Here is a 17,664-nt window from a genome sequence, read left to right as displayed (position 1 = left end):
TGCAAAATTTGAGGTCAAACGGACGTGATTTGATAGGTTTAAACATCGGAAGTAGAAGTTTGAAATTTTAAAGTTCATTAAGCTAGAATTGGAGTGCGATTCATGGTTTTAGCGTTGTTTTATGTGATTTGAGGTTTCGAGCAAGTCCGTGTTATGTTTCTAGACTTGTGCGGGTGTTTGGTTTGGAGCCCCGGGGGCTCGGGTGAGTTTCGGAGTAGCTTCGGAGTGTTTTGTAAAAGAGTGAAATTTCTCGTTCTGGTATGATCGCATTTGCGAGGAATTGGCGCAAATGCGATCATCGCATTTGCGAAAGGGAGTTCGCATTTGCGAGCCTGGGCTTTTGAGGGAAAGTTCGCATCTGCGAATGAAGGACCGCTTTTGCGAGGCTGTCACCTTCGCATTTGCGAAGGATTTTGTCGCAAATGCGACCAGGGCAGGGTTGGCTAGGCTTCGCATTTGTGATGTCTTTTGTCGCAAATGCGGCATCGCAATTGCGAGCCGGATGTCGCAAATGCGACATCTGCGACTGGAACCTAGGGCTTTTTATCCCGAGACTTAGCCCATTTCCTTCATTTCCCACTTGGTCTTAGGCGATTTTTGGAGCTCTTGGAAGAGGGTTTTCACCTAGCACTTTGAGGTAAGTAATTTCTACACAACATGAGTTAAATATATAGATTATGGGTAGATTAACATGTGAAAATTAGGAAAAATCAAGGGTTTAGATGAAAAACGTAGAGTTTGATAAGAACAAAATTTAACCACGAAATCTGTGATGGAATGAAGTAGAAATTATATATTATTGATCCTTAGGTTTTGGGTAACAACTTTCTTCAAAAATTTCCCGAATCCTGGCACACGGTCCCGGGGATGAATTTTAGGAACCTTGCATTTATGGTTGGGAAATTGGTTTAATAATTAGAATATGAACTTTTGAGCATGTATTGACTAGTTCTTACCCCATTTGACTACTTTTGGATCGTTCGGCTCCAACTTGGAGGTTTGAGCGCGTTCTTGAATTGGGACATAGGCTTCGGAGCGAGGTGAGTCTCCTTTCTAACCTTGTTAGAGGGAATTGTCCCCATAGGTAAATTAATTGGATAATGTGCTTCTGTTTGTGGGGGCTACGCACGCACGAGGTGACGAGAGTCCGTGCGTAGCTACTATTATGCTTAAGTCCGGGTAGTCTAGGACCCAAAAGCATGCTTTACCTGCAATATTTGAAATCTTGTTGTCAATTTAAAAATGCTTAAAACATATCGAGCGTTTAAATGAATTTCTAAAAGACTAGTCATCTTTTCTTGATTTGTTTTTAAAAGAGAAATTGCCTTTTCTTGGATAATTGTTTCCTGATGAAGTCTTGATTGACTGTCTGAATGTGTGTATCTATGGGTACCTATGATTCGCGAGCAGGGTAACTGTAACGACCCGACTGGTTGTTTAGAGCTTTTGCACTTTGATCGCCAGTTCTCGGGCATCACTTGCCCCGAGTAATGTGTTATGCCTGACGTAGATCGTTGGTTTTGGTTTTCACGGAAATCGGTATGAATTTGAAAGAACGGTCTCAGTTGAAAGCTTTGAATTTGAAAGGTTTGACCAAGAGTTGACTTATTGATATATGAGCTCGGATCGGAGTTTTTATGGTTTGGTTAGCTACGTTGGGTGATTTATGACTTAAGAGTGTGATCGGAATTGGTTTTGGAGGTCCGGTGTAGAATTAGGCTTGTATTGGCGAAGTTAGTATTTTGGCGATTTTCGGTTGGTAGGTGAGATTTTGATCCGGGGATCGGAATGGAATTCCGAGAAATGCTGTAGCTTCGTTATGTCGTTCGTGATGTGTGTGCAAAATTTCAGGTCATTCGGACGTGGTTTGGTTGGGTTCTTGATTGAAAGTGTATTTCGGAAGTTTTTTAGAAAACTTAGGCTTGAATTCAATGAGTTTTGGGTAATTTGATGTTGTTGAGGTGTTTTGATGATTGGAACAAGTTTGAATGATGTTATGGGTTATGTTGGTAGCTTTGGTTGAGGTCCCGGGGGCCTCGGGTGAGTTTCAGATGGTCAATCGGACCAATTTCTAGGTTGAGGAGTTGCAGAAATTGCAGCAGCAGTTGCAGTCAATTTTTGGCCTTCGCGATCGCGTAGAAGGAGTATGGGCTGCCCTGAGCTTGTGCTTCGCATTTGCGTACAGTATTACGCGTTCGCGTATAAGTAATTGGGGGTCGAGTTTTGCTCTTCGCGTTCGCATCATTGGGGTCACGTTCGCGTAGCTCTGGGATTTAAAGCATCGCCTTCGCAGCATCATCATTGCGTTCGCATAGTGTTAATTTGAGAGGTGGAAATTGAGTGCTTCGCGATCGCGTGACTTGGGTCGCGATTGCGATGAAGTAATGGTCAGTGCTGGGCAGAATATTTTAAGTCACTTCATCCGCGATTTTGGGTCATTTTTCCTCCATGGTTGACCATTTTGAGAGCTTCTTGGTGGAGATTAAAGAGGGATTCAAGGGGAATCAATTGGAGGTAAGATTTTCGAACTTAAAACTCGTTCTTATTATGAAATCCACCTAGGAATTCATGGAAACTAAGCCTAATATTGAAGAACTAGGGCTTGAGAAATTGGACATTTAAATTGGGATTTGAAGGACCATTTGAGGTCGGATTTGAGAACTTTTGATATGTATGAACTCGTGAGAAGATATGGAATCTATTGATGTGAAAATTTCTCAGTTTCGAGGAGTGGGCCCGGGGCTCGGATTTTGGTAATTTCGGGATTTGTGCCCGTTATTGATTATTTTCGCTTGGCCTTTGTTCCCTTAGCATATTGTGATGTATTCGTTCTGATTTTGGATAGATTCGACGCGCGTGGAGGCCGATTTGAGGGGCAAAGGCATCACGAGCTAGAGATTTCGCCGGTTCGAGGTGAGTAATGATTGTAAATGATATTCTGAGGGTTTGAAACCTCGGATTGCACATCGTAGTGTTATGTTGAGGTGACTTGCACGCCGGATAGCGAGCGTGGGGTAGAGCACCGTAGGGGATTGTGACTTGGACCGCCCGATTGATGATTTTACCGCGTATTTGTCTAAAACTTATTTGTTATCATCATGATTTGGGCTGATTGCCATATTTGGGCTTCGTGCCAACTATTTGAACCCTTCGGGAATGTTTATCACTATTACCAAAACCCATTTAATTGGCTCTTAAAATTTTCTTGAATCTTGAGTTGTCAGCTCTCCTACATCCAACTGTAAGTGTAGTTTTTCTCTTTGCTCTTTTTTCATTTTCTTACTTATATGCACTTTATCTTCCCACTCCCAAAACATACACACACTGGAAATAAATCTTCTTATGAAGAGAGAGTATTTGAGGTAGGGAGAGACGCATTCTAACATTTAATTTTGATGAGTTCAACCTTTGAAATTTTATACTTTTAAAAATATGAGTTCAAAATTTAATATTCGTTGAAGTTTTAAAATATATATATATATATATATATATATAAAAAATAATAGGTTTAGTAGTTCCATCTCCATTGTTTCGGGGAAGGGGGAGGGATGAAGAGTTCTTTTTTCTTTTGGTTAAGTTGGTGGGGGTGTGTGTGGGGGGAGGGGGGGTTGGTCATCTTTAATGTTCAAATGAAAGTAGACGTTTTCATTCATGACTCATAATCGTGATGTTTGTTTATCATTTTAGAAGTTATGAAAATAAACATGTTAGTTTGTTGTTCATCAACCATCTTAATTAATCATTAAGAGGGGAGGAAGAAAAAACAAAAAAAGAAAAGAAATAAGTAATCGATCCACGTGGTCTCTCAACTAAAAGCTGTTATATTTGTCTGCCTCGTGTCACTTGTTCGCTTTTTACATAACTAGTATTAGTATCACGCGCGGATACTAATCATGTCAAATATTTAAGTTATTTGGATTGTATGTAAATAATATTAAACTTTACACTTTCTCAGTAAATATAGATAATCATTGGATATTAACTACATGAAAAAAAATTAACTATTTCTTTTATTTTTCTTTTTTGATACTATTCTTGCCGGTGTCACTGGATCTTAAAAATAGTCAGGAAGCAAAATAATAACTCATATTTATGGCAAAACAATCAAATGTTGAGACAATGAATGTTTTCGCTTAGGCTTTGTTCCCTTAGCATATTGTGATGTATTCATTCTGATTTTGGATAGACTCGACGCGCGTTGAGGCCGATTTGAGGGGCAAAGGCAGTCGCGAGCTAGAGATTTCGCCGGTTCGAGGTGAGTAATGATTGTAAATGATATTCTGAGGGTTTGAAACCCCGGATTGCACATCGTAGTGTTATGTTGAGGTGACTTGCACGCCGCATAGCGAGCGTGGGGTAGAGCACCGTTGGGGATTGTGACTTGGTCTACCCCGATTGATGATTTTACTGCATATTTGACTGAAACTTATTTTTTATCATCATGATTTGGGCTGATTGTCATATTTGGGCTTCGTGCCAACTATTTGAACCCTTCGGGGATGTTCATCACTATTTACTTAGGCCCGGTTTGGCCATGAGTTCTGCCAAAATAAATTTGGGATTTATTTTCAAAACTCATGTTTGGCCATAAATTTTGCCCATATTTTGGCCAAATCCAAAATCTCAAATTCCAAAATCAGCTATTGAGCTAATTTTGGGCCAAAATCCCAAAACTTGGGAATTATATACATGTTTTTCCAAAATAAAGTTGGAAAATATGTTTTGGAAACGTATGTCCAAACACATTTTCATCTTCAAACCAAACTTCACCCAAATCAGATTTTTCAAAATAAATTTGGTATCTATGGCCAGACGCTAGCTTACTGTTTGAATTATTACTTGAACTCAGTCCTGTTAATAACTACTGTTTTTACAACTCAGCCACTTTTACTCAAATTTTAAACTTAAATGATATTTCTAAATGATGTTTTAGGCTGAGAACTACTATTTTACTAATGCCCGAGGGGCTTGTGATGATTTTCGGACTGAGTGAGGCCGAGGGCCATATGTGAGGACATGCTGAGTGATATGAGGCCGAGGGCCTGAGATACATTTATATGCCACGAGGTGGCTTGAGTGATGTGAGGACGAGTGCCGAGTGATGTGAGGCCGAGTGCCGAGAGATGATGCCACGAGGTGGCATGATATTGCGCTTGGGCCGTAAAGGGCTCCTCCCGGAGTCTGCACACCCCCAGTGAGCGCCGTCGACGATATATGGATCGGGCTGCACGCCGCAGCGATATATAGATCGGGCTGCACGCCGCAGCGGTTGCTATATGATATTATTCTGAGAGTGTTCTGAGTGTGAGCCCGAGGGGCTGGTACTGTTCTGAGATATTGCCCGAGGGGCGAACCTTTATGTGTTCATCTTTTATATTTACTTGTCATTTTACCTGTTATACTATGGTATTTGTGCCCGAGGGGCGTTTTTCTGTACTTATCGGCATTAACTGTTTTGCAATCATTGCGTAACTGTTGAAAAAGTCATCTTCAAAAGAGGTTTAAACTGAGCTAAGATATTTTCTAAAGATTTCACAGCTTCACTGCTTTTCTCAAAGGGTTTTACACTGCTTCTATACAGCATGATGATTTGCTTTACGTGATTTCTTACTGCTCAGTTGTTATTTACCTTTATTACTCACTGATTTGGAGTACTCACTTTACTCCCTGCACCTTGTGTGCAGATGCAGGTATTTATACACCCGGTAGCGGGTTTTGGCTGATCGGAGGCAGTGTTGTCTGATTTAGCGAGGTGGCTGCCAGCGTTCGCAGCACCGCATTTCATCCTTTGCTTATCAGTCCTACTTTGTTTATTTCGGCCTTGTAGTTGTATTTATACTCTAATAGATGCTCGTGACTTGTGACACCCCGGTTTGGGCTCTGTTTGGGTTGTATTCCGCACTTAATAAAGAAATCTTTTGTTTAGACTGTGGTTATTTAGTTATGCTAAAACTGCTTATTAATAATTACTATTCTGAAAAGGCAATTTGGGTGGTTGGCTGGCCTTGTCTTCACGAGAGGCGCCATCACGACCGGATCGGGGTTTGGGTCGTGACGAGTTGGTATCAGAGCCTAGGTTACATAGGTCTCACGAGTCATGAGCAGGTTTAGTAGAGTCTCGCGGATCGGTACAGAGACGTTTGTATTTATCCTCGAGAGGCTGCAGAACCTTTAGGAAAAACTTCACATTCTTGGAATACTATCATGTGTCCTTGATTCAGCTTGAAAAGTAACTCTTGTAATTCCTTCCACGCGTTCATATGCGCGCATGAGCGCTCGGTATCAGATATGCCTTGATGGCTCGTGATTCCCCGATCGAGGGGCGAGATGCTATCTCTGTGAGTTTGATATTGGGCGAGTCTAGAGGACTTGAGGCTGAATCGTTGCCTATGGCTTGAGCACCGAGGTGCTGATTGTGTGAACATGTGTTTTTAAACTTATATGTTCGGTAGTGTCCCTGTTAGTGGAAATTACGGCTGTGGCTATGTGATGAGTATGCTAGTACTGCGAGGTGTATCTATATGATTTGGAAGCGACGAGAAGGGTCTACTGAATAATGGGAGAACTATTAGATACTTGAAGTCTATCTTGATTCGAGGTATAGCCCCGAGTTATGGGCGTGTGAAGAATCTTTTCATGTTTCCCAGTTGGGAGTGAAGTAAATTTCATGTTGCGGTATGAGTTCAGACTCAGGAAGACCAAGTGACTGCGTAATGCATGTGACGGTGGAAGGTATGCAGAAATGTTAGTTGGAGGCAAAGCTGGTGGGTTATCTCGTGCGGAGTGTTCTAAGGTTGTGTGATCCTTATGTTGTCTATTAGAAGATCTCATTTACAAGTGAAGAATATGTGTTCAAATCTAAATTGGGTCGCCTAGAGAGTGGGCTTAACTATTGTGTGAGTGAATGCGAGATTTGTAGAAGAGTTAAAATTCTAGATGATTTGTGTTTCCACAAGCTTATGAAGGATTGAGTTTAATATCACTATGGTATTATGGTAGCAATAAAGTATATGCGTTGTGAATTATGGTGTGTGTTTTGATCTATGGCTTCGAGTCAAGTGGGGGAGTCTCCTATTGATTAGACGATTGCACGGTTATGTGCTATGTTAGTTCCAGTTTGAAGCATACTGGTGAATCAGTTATGGCTTATGGAGATTGAGACCGAGGATGCCTCGAGTAAAGGAAAATTTTGACAAAGGTTATGTCATGCTTCATAGGTGTAAGAGAATCTCGGAATGTCTTGACTTGTTGTTGGTAAAAGATGCTTGGTGCATAGAGCCGATAGTTGCTTGGTTGTTTTGGGATGAGGTTGCTTTCTACAGTGTCTGAAGTGCTAATGAGGCACAAGGTGTTCGATTCTTTTGATCGGGCTAATTGCGGTTTGAGTAGAGTGGATGACTTGCGAGAATGGTTCTAATGTGTTCTACATTCTACATATAACAATTGGGTATTGTAAAGTGGCATATGTGGCTAGAAACTGAGTTTTCATTGGAAAAAGTCAAGACTTGTGGTATTTGCTGTAAATTGTGGATTCGATGTGTCAGTATCAGGAAGGTAAGGGTAACGGATTTAGATTCGTAGGAAGTCTCTTCGGAGTAAAGTATTTTGAAGGTGGTGCTTTTAGGGATGTTTAAGAGAGTATTCAGTGGCCTATGAGTTTTAGACGGTATGGTTTTGTGCTTGGGTCTCGTGTGGTACCTCTGGGTTGAGAAATTGTGATGTTATAGCGAGAAGGAATATCAAGTTGAAGGTGAGTCAGAAGGGAACTCGGATAGATGGGATAGCTTGGTAGTAGGTCGGATTGGCGTGGTAATGGATATGATCGGTTCTTGAGTGCTTATGAAGCGGCGGGTTTCCACAAGTGTTTTGTGGCGATACTCTTAGGTTTGATTGCTTGTGTAGCTTGGTTGAGTTAGAAGGAGTCAGTTTTGATGGTTCGGTTTTGTACAAAAGGGGGTTCGTAGAATTCTTGATAATTTCTACCATGGTTAGAGAAGTATAATTTATGCTGGCATGAGGAGCATGGGATGTATAGTGATTTTCTTCTAGATGCGATCAAATGGGAATTTCTTGACTAGTTGAGTACGTAGATGTTTGTGGCTCGGAAGGGAGATGGAGTTCTCATGTTATCCTAGGGTGGTATGGTATATGCGATATGTTGTGGAGGATCGAGATTTGCGTGTGTAAGGTTACAGTTCAGTTTTGAATGGAAAGTCATAAAATTCTTAGGCAGCACGGGCAGTTTTAGGTGATTAGAGAAATGAGCTTCAGATGATTAGGGTGAATGATCTTCAGATGATTAAGGAAATGGTATTGCTAATCATAGTGATTCGACGAGGGTATATGTTTCAGAAAAAGGTAATGTGATTAAGTTGATAGTACTTCGGTAGTACTGTGGCGCTTTCTTGTTAGATCGACTGCTGATATTCGAGTTTGCTTGATGGCACAGGGGAATTTTAGGATATTCTTCGTGGAATGATTAGGTACTTGAGGTATGATATGTATTCGGACTGCGGAATTTGGGGATCAGGTATGGTGATTTGTGTGCTACATAGGGTTGGAGACCGGAAGTTCTCGCGTTCAGGCTATATTGTTGTTGTGAGTCACGTGTATCGGCTATTTAGTGACTATCGGGGTCTGGAGACCCGAGCGGACCTTTTATGCTTGGTATGTTGGATTTGGAAGTGATATTGGGTTCAGACTGGTTGTCTTCGTGTGTTATTTTGGACTATTGCGATAAGACGACGCTGTTGGCCATGCCGGGAATGCCACGGATTGAGTGGCGAGGTGCGGCAGATTATGTCCTATTGGGGATTTGTATATTTCGAAGACCTAGCGGACGGCTGGGATGGATTTGCCTTTATTATTTCGGCTCTTGTGATGAGTGTCAGTACTGAGGCTCCTCATATTGATTCAGTTCCGGTGGTGAAGGACTTTTCGGATGTGTTTCTTGTGGTCGGGCATGTCGCCGGGCAAGGTTGTTGATTTCAGTATTGATTAGATGCTGGGCACTGTATCGTATGGCACTGGCACAGAAGGGTATATTTTCAATGTCAAAATTTTAGAAGACATTATCTAAAAATGAGGAATTAAAGTGACAATTTCAGTTATCCAATAAAAGGAGAGGAAACGTTTTGCTTCAGAGCAGAAGATTTTTTTCATGAATCAGAGTTGGGTAACACCGTTAGTTTTTGAGCACATCGTGTTAGTGAGACTAAAGGTGCTCCACTTTAAAATACTTAAAGGACTAAATATGCTCATGATTATATTTGAGGGACCAAAATAGACCTACCCTCAAAGATAAAGGACAATATTGGTCAACCAACCCGTACTATTTCGAGTTGGTTGAGTGTTTTACTAAAAGTTGGTTGATTTATCACATGTATTCTCAGGTAACAAGCTTGATGTTAGTGAGCATCTCAGAACTAGAAAGATCCAGGAGCTAATGGATTTTTGCCACAAGAGTGCCAACAATATTATACCTTGATTATATATGATTATATACATATTATTTTTCTAGCCAGTATACATATATTATATCTTGATTATATGTGATTATACACATATTATACATGGATTACACATATATTATGCATCCATTGGCTAATTTAACTTAGCATATCGTAACCTAACCCGTTCAACATGATCCAACCTCCTCTTTCTTTAATTTGATTTTTGTTAAAGAGAAAATTAAAAATTGATCTAAATGTTCTTGAATTATTAGTTTGAATTCTTTCAAATTTACATAAATTTCATTCTCCAAATTAATTTTTGTGCATTTGGGGTTGCATTTTGTTCCTTCGGGCAATTTCTTTTTGACTCGTTTAATCAACAAACGTGTCATAACCCACCCAACCCGTACGTACTATTTCGAGTTGGTTGAGTGGTTTACTAAAAGTTGATTGATTTTATCACATGTATTCTCAGGTAACAAGCTTGATGTTAGCGAGCATCTTAGAAGTAAAAAGATCCAGGAGCTAATTGATTTTTGTCACAAGAGTGCCAACAATGGTGAAGCAGTGAATATTGGCAGAGCAGCTTTTAGAACTTCCTTGAATTTGCTGTCAAACACTATTTTCTTTAAAGATTTGACTGACCCATTTTCTGATTCCGCTAAGGAATTTAAGGACTTGGTGTGGAACATTATGGTCGAGGCTGGTAAACCAAATTTGGTGGACTATTTCCCTTTTCTTGAGAAAATTGATCCACAACGTATAAGGCAACGCATGACCGATCATCTTACTAAGGTTCTTGACCTTATGAGTGGTTTGATTGAGCTAAGAGTAAGCAAAGTATGAACAATAATGTAAAAATAATAAAGCTGAAGAACAATTAGGGAGCACAACAAATGAGAAAAGCATATTAGAATATTCTATTGTAGTATGTCAGATGATTTTTACAAAGATTGGGGTCCCCTTTATATAGAAGGGGAAAACCTTAATATAGTACATTTCCAATTATGACAAAGAATTCTATTGGTACAGATGTATAACAACCTAGTACGGAATTTCGTACAAATCTTATCCCTTAATTTATACCCTTATCCACATATCCTCGAGAAATTCCCGCTCTTTCTTGATTGTCATCGAAAATGTACTGCCCTCGAGGTAAATCATGGTGGGTATTCGATTTTCTCCCTCGAGGTATGCATTTTCCAGTCAGATCCGGTCTTTACTTCGTGCTACCCCGAACTCGAGCCCGGGGTTCCATTCAGACCTCGAAGTCGAGCTCTCTGATTTCGACCGTATACAGATAGTCCCCGCGTTTCTTAGAATGAAATGATAAGAAACAATCTGATTCTGACCCCTTCGATGTCTCGATCATGATATCAATCTGGTGAGGTCAGCGGTCTGTGCAACCGAAAAGTCGTGCAAAAGTTACACCTACATAGCTTTCAAAAATGTTTAATGAAAGACAGTTATTGATCTCCCGTTTAGCTTCTCCAACACGCTTAGACAGCATCTATAAATGCTTCAATCCATTATTCTTCGGACTTTTATTTTTACAATACCATCAAATCCTCTCTGCACTTATTCCTCCCTTGTGCTTATTTCTTAACCTGCTCCTTCTCCTTCTTCTGAATTTTTACAACAAAAATGGAAAAAACTTCTAAGACAGTCCCACAAACAGAGAAGGCCTCTTCGTCTTCACGCCCGTCGAGGAGCAAAATAGTGGTACCTCCTAGCATTGAGGAGTGTACCCCCGGGATTTGTGATACGTCTTCCGATTGCAAGGTCGAAAAGCCTGCTTCGGTTCCAGGACGATGTGAACCCATGTCTCGGTATATTAGCTTGATAACTGATCTCAAACAAGTGAAGGCAGATTGCCCTTGGGGAGACGAAGTGCACGTAGAGAGCCCTTCACCTAATGAGGACATTACCACTCACAAAGCGGGGTGCCTAAGTGTATACACATACCCATTTACCTTAGGTCCTGCGCTGTCAATCATGCTAGACTGGAATCTCGAAGGCATACACTCGATGAAGTGCATGCCGAAGGATTTGACCTTTCTGGAGAAATTGAGAAGGTGAAGGCTTTGGAAGAAGAGGCAACTGCACTGCTCTCTACTAATGAGGATTCTGTCAGCGGCTCCGAGAGTGGGGAGGAAGAAGACGAAGTCCCCGAGGAGGAAGGGCCCCCCGAAGATCAGGCTGCCGAAGATCGGACTGCCGAAGGTCAGACCCCCGAAGATGTTGTTCCAGTGGATGTTGCCTCCGAGCAAGTGACCCCGACAGTAGACTAGGTCCTTTTAATTTCTTTATTTTGTGTAAGGGCTCCATGGGGAAGTTTTGTAAATGTGCCTTGTGAATACAAAGAAACTTTTATTTCGACCTTGGTTTGTGACGAATCTCATTTTCCTTTATTTATGGAGAAATCGCTTGTACGACCCAAATTATCAACCTGAGGGTTGGTTCGAATGTAGAACGCACTGAAACCTTAGGTCCTTTACTGATTAACATGATGCCTCTTGAAGTCTTAGGTAATTCTCGAGCTTAGATCGAGCTTGTAATGATGCAACCCTCGGGCCTGGGTTGAATAAGAAGGAGGTCTGGGCCCCTATTTTCCTGATCTCTATCCGTTTCGGCCCCGCGTTTATTAGCGTAAGAAATGATTGGGACCTCGATTTTCTCGAGTCTTTTAGGATGATGTCATATCCGTGATGTGAGCACTTGAAATGACCGGAAATGTCATGTCAATGCTTTTCCCCAGAATATCAAACGTGTATCAGTGCTGGTCGGCCAATTGCGCTGCCGAAATCGTCACCGCCTTTCACCGCCTTTCTATAAATACAATGCTATCCGGTTTGAACAAAGATTGTGTTCATTCACCATTTTTACTCTGGTTCTTTCCCCTCTCTATTTTTTCATCTAATCATCTGCTTCTATGATTCTAAACCTGCAAACTCCTAGTCACATGGCAGTAAGTATAGCAGTTACGCCAAGGTTTTTCTTTTCGAAGCTTCGATTCGAAGCAACGAAAAAGGGGCACAAAACCCTTCCCGTATCAGGAGATATGCGACCTTTTCCTTGTCGCTCATATCTTTTATCTTTAATCCTGGTGTGGAACTTCATTCCTTCTGCTTTCCATGGAGTGAGGTGGCACTATCATCTACTAACTTTTGCATCCCACACTGGTATAATGCCTCAGGGAGTGGCTTTAGGATAGTTGTGCTGACAAGACCCATACTTGCCAAGTTTTTCACCAGGCCATAATTTTCTCCACTTGTTAAAAGCTTTTGCTTCTTGATAGGCTATAGCCTTTACTTCATCTATTGCTGTCTCGGAGGAGGTTCCCGAAGGTGCCGCTCTCGAGGATGTGGCCCTAAAAGTAGATTAGGTTCTTGGCTTTGTTTTTTCTTCCTTATTCCTGTGTAAGGACCCTTCGTGGGCGTTGTAAATATACTTTGTAACTATCTCTTGGAAATATAAAAAGATTTTAACTTGTCTCGTCTTTGGCTTGCGCTGAATCTTGTTCATGTTTGTTGAGAATTTGATATCTTAATTTAAATGACCGGTTCGAGTTCTGGTTTGGTTCATGACGGCCTTTGGGTTTCTAACCAACCAATGTTATATTCCTTGAGGCCTCTGTTAGCCCTTGAGCTAAGCTTAAATTGATGTGAGTAGGAATTCTTGAGTCAAGAGCAAGGTCTCGAATCTGACATAAAGTTATGCCTTAGACTTCGTGGATAGTCCCCGAGTGAGAATTTTCTCGAGCTCGGATAGCCCTTAGGGCTTAGTGGTCGAGTGAGTACTTGCTCGAACTCGAACTAATGTTAGCCCTTAGGCTTCGTGGATAATCCCCGAGAGAGAATTTTCTCGAGCTCGGGTAGCCCTTTGGGCTTAGTGATCGAGAGAGTACTTGCTCGAACTCGAACTAAAGTTAGCGCTTAGGCTTCGTGGATAGTCCCCGAGTGAGAATTTTCTCGAGCTCGGGTAGCCCTTTGGGCTTAGTGGTCGAGTGAGTACTTGCTCGAACTCGAACTAAAGTTAGCCCTTAGGCTCTTTTATATTGGCCCTTAGGCTCTTATGCATCGGCCCTTGGCTCTTTAAGTTAGGGCGATTCGGCCTCCAAAATGGCTATAATTTTTTCCTCTTTTTGGCTAAAAGTCTTAGTGAAAATTTTGTATGCCTTAGCACGTGTTTTTTGTACCCGTTCAGGTTTTCCGAAGGTTCGATTGATTGGAACCTCGTTTGTAATTTGATATGTAGCATTAATCGAATACCTCTTGAGGTTTTTCGAAGGCTGAGGTTATCGAAGCCTCCGCATTATTCGAGGGTTGATTATATCGAAGCCCCTTATGATTTGCTTTTGCCGAGGGTAGCCTGATTTAACCGATTTTTCGAAGTATATGAAGGCCTTTTAGTTTTATAGCGGAAGTCAAATGTCTCGAGCCGCATTATTTCGGCCGTAGCCTTTTATATGACCGTAGTCTTTATGGTCGTAGCCTTTTATATAGCCGAAGCCTTTTATATGGCCATAGCCTTTCGTCCCCGAGTGTGACGGCCTTGGCCTTAATATCGAGGGGATGCCTCTTTGAGGTCTTTTAAGTTCGACTGTTCGATGAATCGTTGTGCCGATTGATGACAGTCCCCGAGTATTTGAGTACATTCGGGGTTTTGGCCCTTGAGCCGTTAAATGCGAAAATAGTAGACTTCTTTGAAGCACAAAGTGTTTTGATATAATAAGGACGCTTCTTTAAATAATCGATACATGTGAACATGTTTTGCTGCTGGGGATCGACAATTCTACATGGACACGGTTCATTTGACCGTTTGGCCCGTTAACAACATTCCCTTATCGAGGCCTTCATTGGCATGAATTGATTTATTCGAGAATGCGTCTTTCGAGGGTGATGCCCCCTAGTGTTCGAGGCAGATTAAAAAGAAGCCTCGAATACTTTTTGGATATTCCTTGGGTAGCATACAGATGTTGCCTCGTTAATAACCTTGTCAGTAAAACCCATTTGGGATAAAACCCATTCTAAGGGAAAAAGAGTGCAATGCATGCTTTAAAACCCAAGGTCTTCAAGCTGAGAGGTGCCTCGGAGTTTCCAAACGAACATCTGCAAGGAGTTAGTTTTGAATACAAATGGAAAAGGGGAGAAGATCATAGCTCAGCAGTAATAGCGTTTGAGCAACGATACATTCCAATTGTTTGGTAGTCCTCGACCACCTGTTCATCCATCGCCTGTCCCTCGGGCTCCACCGAGGGTATGAGCTATGATTGCTATTTGGTCACTGTTTCGTTCTTTGATTTTTCCAATGTGGATGGTGTCGATGCCGGCGCCAAGTCGTGTACTGCAAACATCTCCTTAGCTACATACTACTCTCCATATACTGTTTTCACGCCATCCTTTGTTGGGAACTTCATCATTTGATGAAGGGTCGATGGCACTGCCCTACTGCTATGGATCCACGACCTTCCAAGCAAAGCATTATACCTCATGTTACCTTCGATGACCTGAAATTTGGTATCTTATATGGTTCCGGCCACGCTAACTGGGAGGATGATTTCTCCCTTCATCGCTTCACTTCCCATGTTGAAGCTATTCAAGACTCGAGGTGCCGGTACAATTTGATCGAGCAACCCGAGCTGCTCCACGACCCTCGACCTGATTATGTTTTCCAAACTACCTGGATCCACGAGAACACGTTTATCTCGAACTTTATTTAAAAGGATAGAAATTACCAGTGCATCGTTGTGAGGCTGAGATAAGGCCTCGATGTCTTCCTCGCTAAATATGAGGGTGTCCTCGGGCATGTAATCCCGAGTCCGCTTCTCCCTGGTGATGGATACTCTGGTACGTTTGAATATGGGTCCCTATGGGACGTCGACTCCACCGATGATCATGTGAATGACGTGTTGAGGTTCTTCAGGTTCCCTCTTCCGTTTGCATCTCTTTCTCTGAAATGGTTCTTGTCCCGGCCGCTGAGAAATTCTCGAAGATGCCCCTCGTTGAACAACCGGGCTACCTCTTCTCTAAGCTGGCTGCAATCCTCGGTCTTATGCCCATGAGTACCATGATACTTGCACATCAAGTTGGGGTTCCTCTGAGAAGGATCCGTCTGTATAGGTTTGGGCCATCTAGTATCTCTAATTTTACCAATGGCTGAGACGATACCCGAGGCATCGACGTTGATGTTGTACTCCGATAGTCGGGGTGCTTCTGCCGGTCCCAAGTGTCTATCAAACCCGGTTTTGCTCATGAGTCCTCGTGAACTTTGGCCTCGATCTTCTCTTTGATTGTTCCGAGGTATATTACGCCTTGAGATATTCCTTCAATCCTCGACGTAAGGCTTATATCTTTCCTTATTCGGCCTTGACCTCTTGTCTGTGTTTCCTGACTCCTTTGCTAGTAGCCTGCTTGGATAAACTAAGCCCGAGAGGGCTCCCAAATGATCATCCTCAACCCTAATTTTTGATTGGTACCTGTAATGCACATCCGCCCAAGTCACGGCGAGATACTCGATCAAGTTCTGCTTTAGATGCTTCGAAGCCATCGAACTCCGTTCATTTAGTCCCTGAGTGAAATCTTGTACGGCCTAGTCATCGGAGACTGGCGGTAACTCCATCCGCTCTGACTGGAAGCGAGAAACAAATTCCCTCAGCATTCCGTTCTCCCTTTGCTTTATTTTGAATACATCGGACTTCCTCGTTGCGACTTATATGGCCTTTAGAAATGAGTCTGCCAACATGGCAAACGAATCAATAGAGTTCTGGGGTAAGTTATGGTACCAAATCATGGCACCCTTAGACAGAGTTTCCCCAAACTTTTTTAGCAACACAGACTCAATGTCATCGTCTTCCAAATTATTTCCTTTGATGCCACAAGTATACATGGTGACGTGCTCATTGGGATCACTGGTCCCGTTGTATTTTGGGATGTCTGGCATCCGAAACTTCTTCAGGATGGGCTTCGGAGCCGCACTTTGGGGGAATGGTTTTTGCAAGAACTTCTTTGAGTCCAGTCCTTTCAAAATCGGAGGTGCTCCCGGTATTTGGTCGACCCTCAAGTTGTATGTTTCCACCTTTTTGTCGTTGTCCTCAATCCTTTCTTTCTGTTGAATCGATCCTCTTCGTGAGTTTCTCGAGCATTTTCATGACGGTGGGGTCAGTTCCTGAGCCGTCGATCTTGATCTTTTCGGCGATGGCTCAACACGATGAGCGGTTTCTGGCCCTGCCACGCTTGGAGTCTTTTGCTGACTTTGCAACTGAGCGATAGCAACTTGTTGCGTTTGCAACATCTCAAAAATCACTTGCAGACTAACATCTATTTTTCCTTGAGCCTGTGTCCTTTGAGCGTCAGGTTGACCTCCTCCGCGTACACTTCCTTCGACATCAGTGTCCGAATCGTCGTTCACAACAATGTGTGAACCAACATCGACGGGGTTTGGCGCTGGTGCTACCCCAGAGTTTAGCGGTGGCACACCGGTCCCTGCAGTTGTGGCATTGTTTTCTCCATGAGATCCGAGATTGTCGTTTCCATGCACGGGTGCGTTTGCTGAGCTAGACATATCTTAGCCTGAAATCAAAGAATCTTTGACAAGAAAAAGTGTGAAGAATATCGTGTGTTATCAGAAAACTAGCACTAAAATAATCATTATTATCTTCAGCCCCACGGTGGGCGCCAAACTGTTTACCTCAAAAAAAATGAGTAAAAATTAAAGATAATTTGTGGTTTTAAAGATATGTGATTTATTCCAATACTAGTAATATACAAGTAATATTAGGTTTAAGTAAGAAGAATTGATGAACCAAACCAGTTTGTTAGAGCAATGGGGACCTCGAGCTCGACTATCTCGGGGGCCTCGAGGTGAGCTAAGAGTAAGCAAAGTATGAACAATAATGTAAAAATGATAAAATGGAAGAACAATTAGGGAGCACAGTAAATGAGAAAAGCATAGTAGAATATTCTATTGCAGTGAGTCAGATGATTTTTACAAAGATTGGGGTCCCAGTTATGTAGAAGGGGAAAACCCTAATATAGTACATTTTCAGTTATGACAAAGAATTCTATTGGTACAGCTGTATAACAACCTAGTACGGAGTTGTACCATCTCGTACAAATCTTATCCCTTAATTTATACCCTGATCCACATATCCTTGAGAAATTCCCGCTCATTCTTGATTGTCATCGAAAATGTACTGCCCTCAAGGCAAATC

The 17,664-nt window shown here is 42.0% G+C and overlaps 1 protein-coding gene across 1 annotated transcript in view; it reads left to right on the top strand.

The window, feature by feature from the left end:
• The window catches only part of LOC109212238 (geraniol 8-hydroxylase-like), a 33,761-nt gene extending 23,463 nt beyond the window's left edge, over nt 1–10,298 (top strand). The window contains exon 4 of the mRNA XM_019375866.1: nt 9,928–10,298. Within this exon, the coding sequence (XP_019231411.1) occupies nt 9,928–10,298 (371 nt within the window). The remainder of the gene's footprint in view (nt 1–9,927) is intronic.
• The last annotated feature ends 7,366 nt before the right edge of the window (nt 10,299–17,664 follow it).

Source organism: Nicotiana attenuata, unplaced genomic scaffold, assembly GCF_001879085.1.
Source record: "Nicotiana attenuata strain UT unplaced genomic scaffold, NIATTr2, whole genome shotgun sequence".
NCBI lineage: Eukaryota > Viridiplantae > Streptophyta > Magnoliopsida > Solanales > Solanaceae > Nicotiana > Nicotiana attenuata.
Note: the sequence above shows the minus strand (reverse complement) of the source record. Positions and strands in the feature narration are given on the sequence as shown.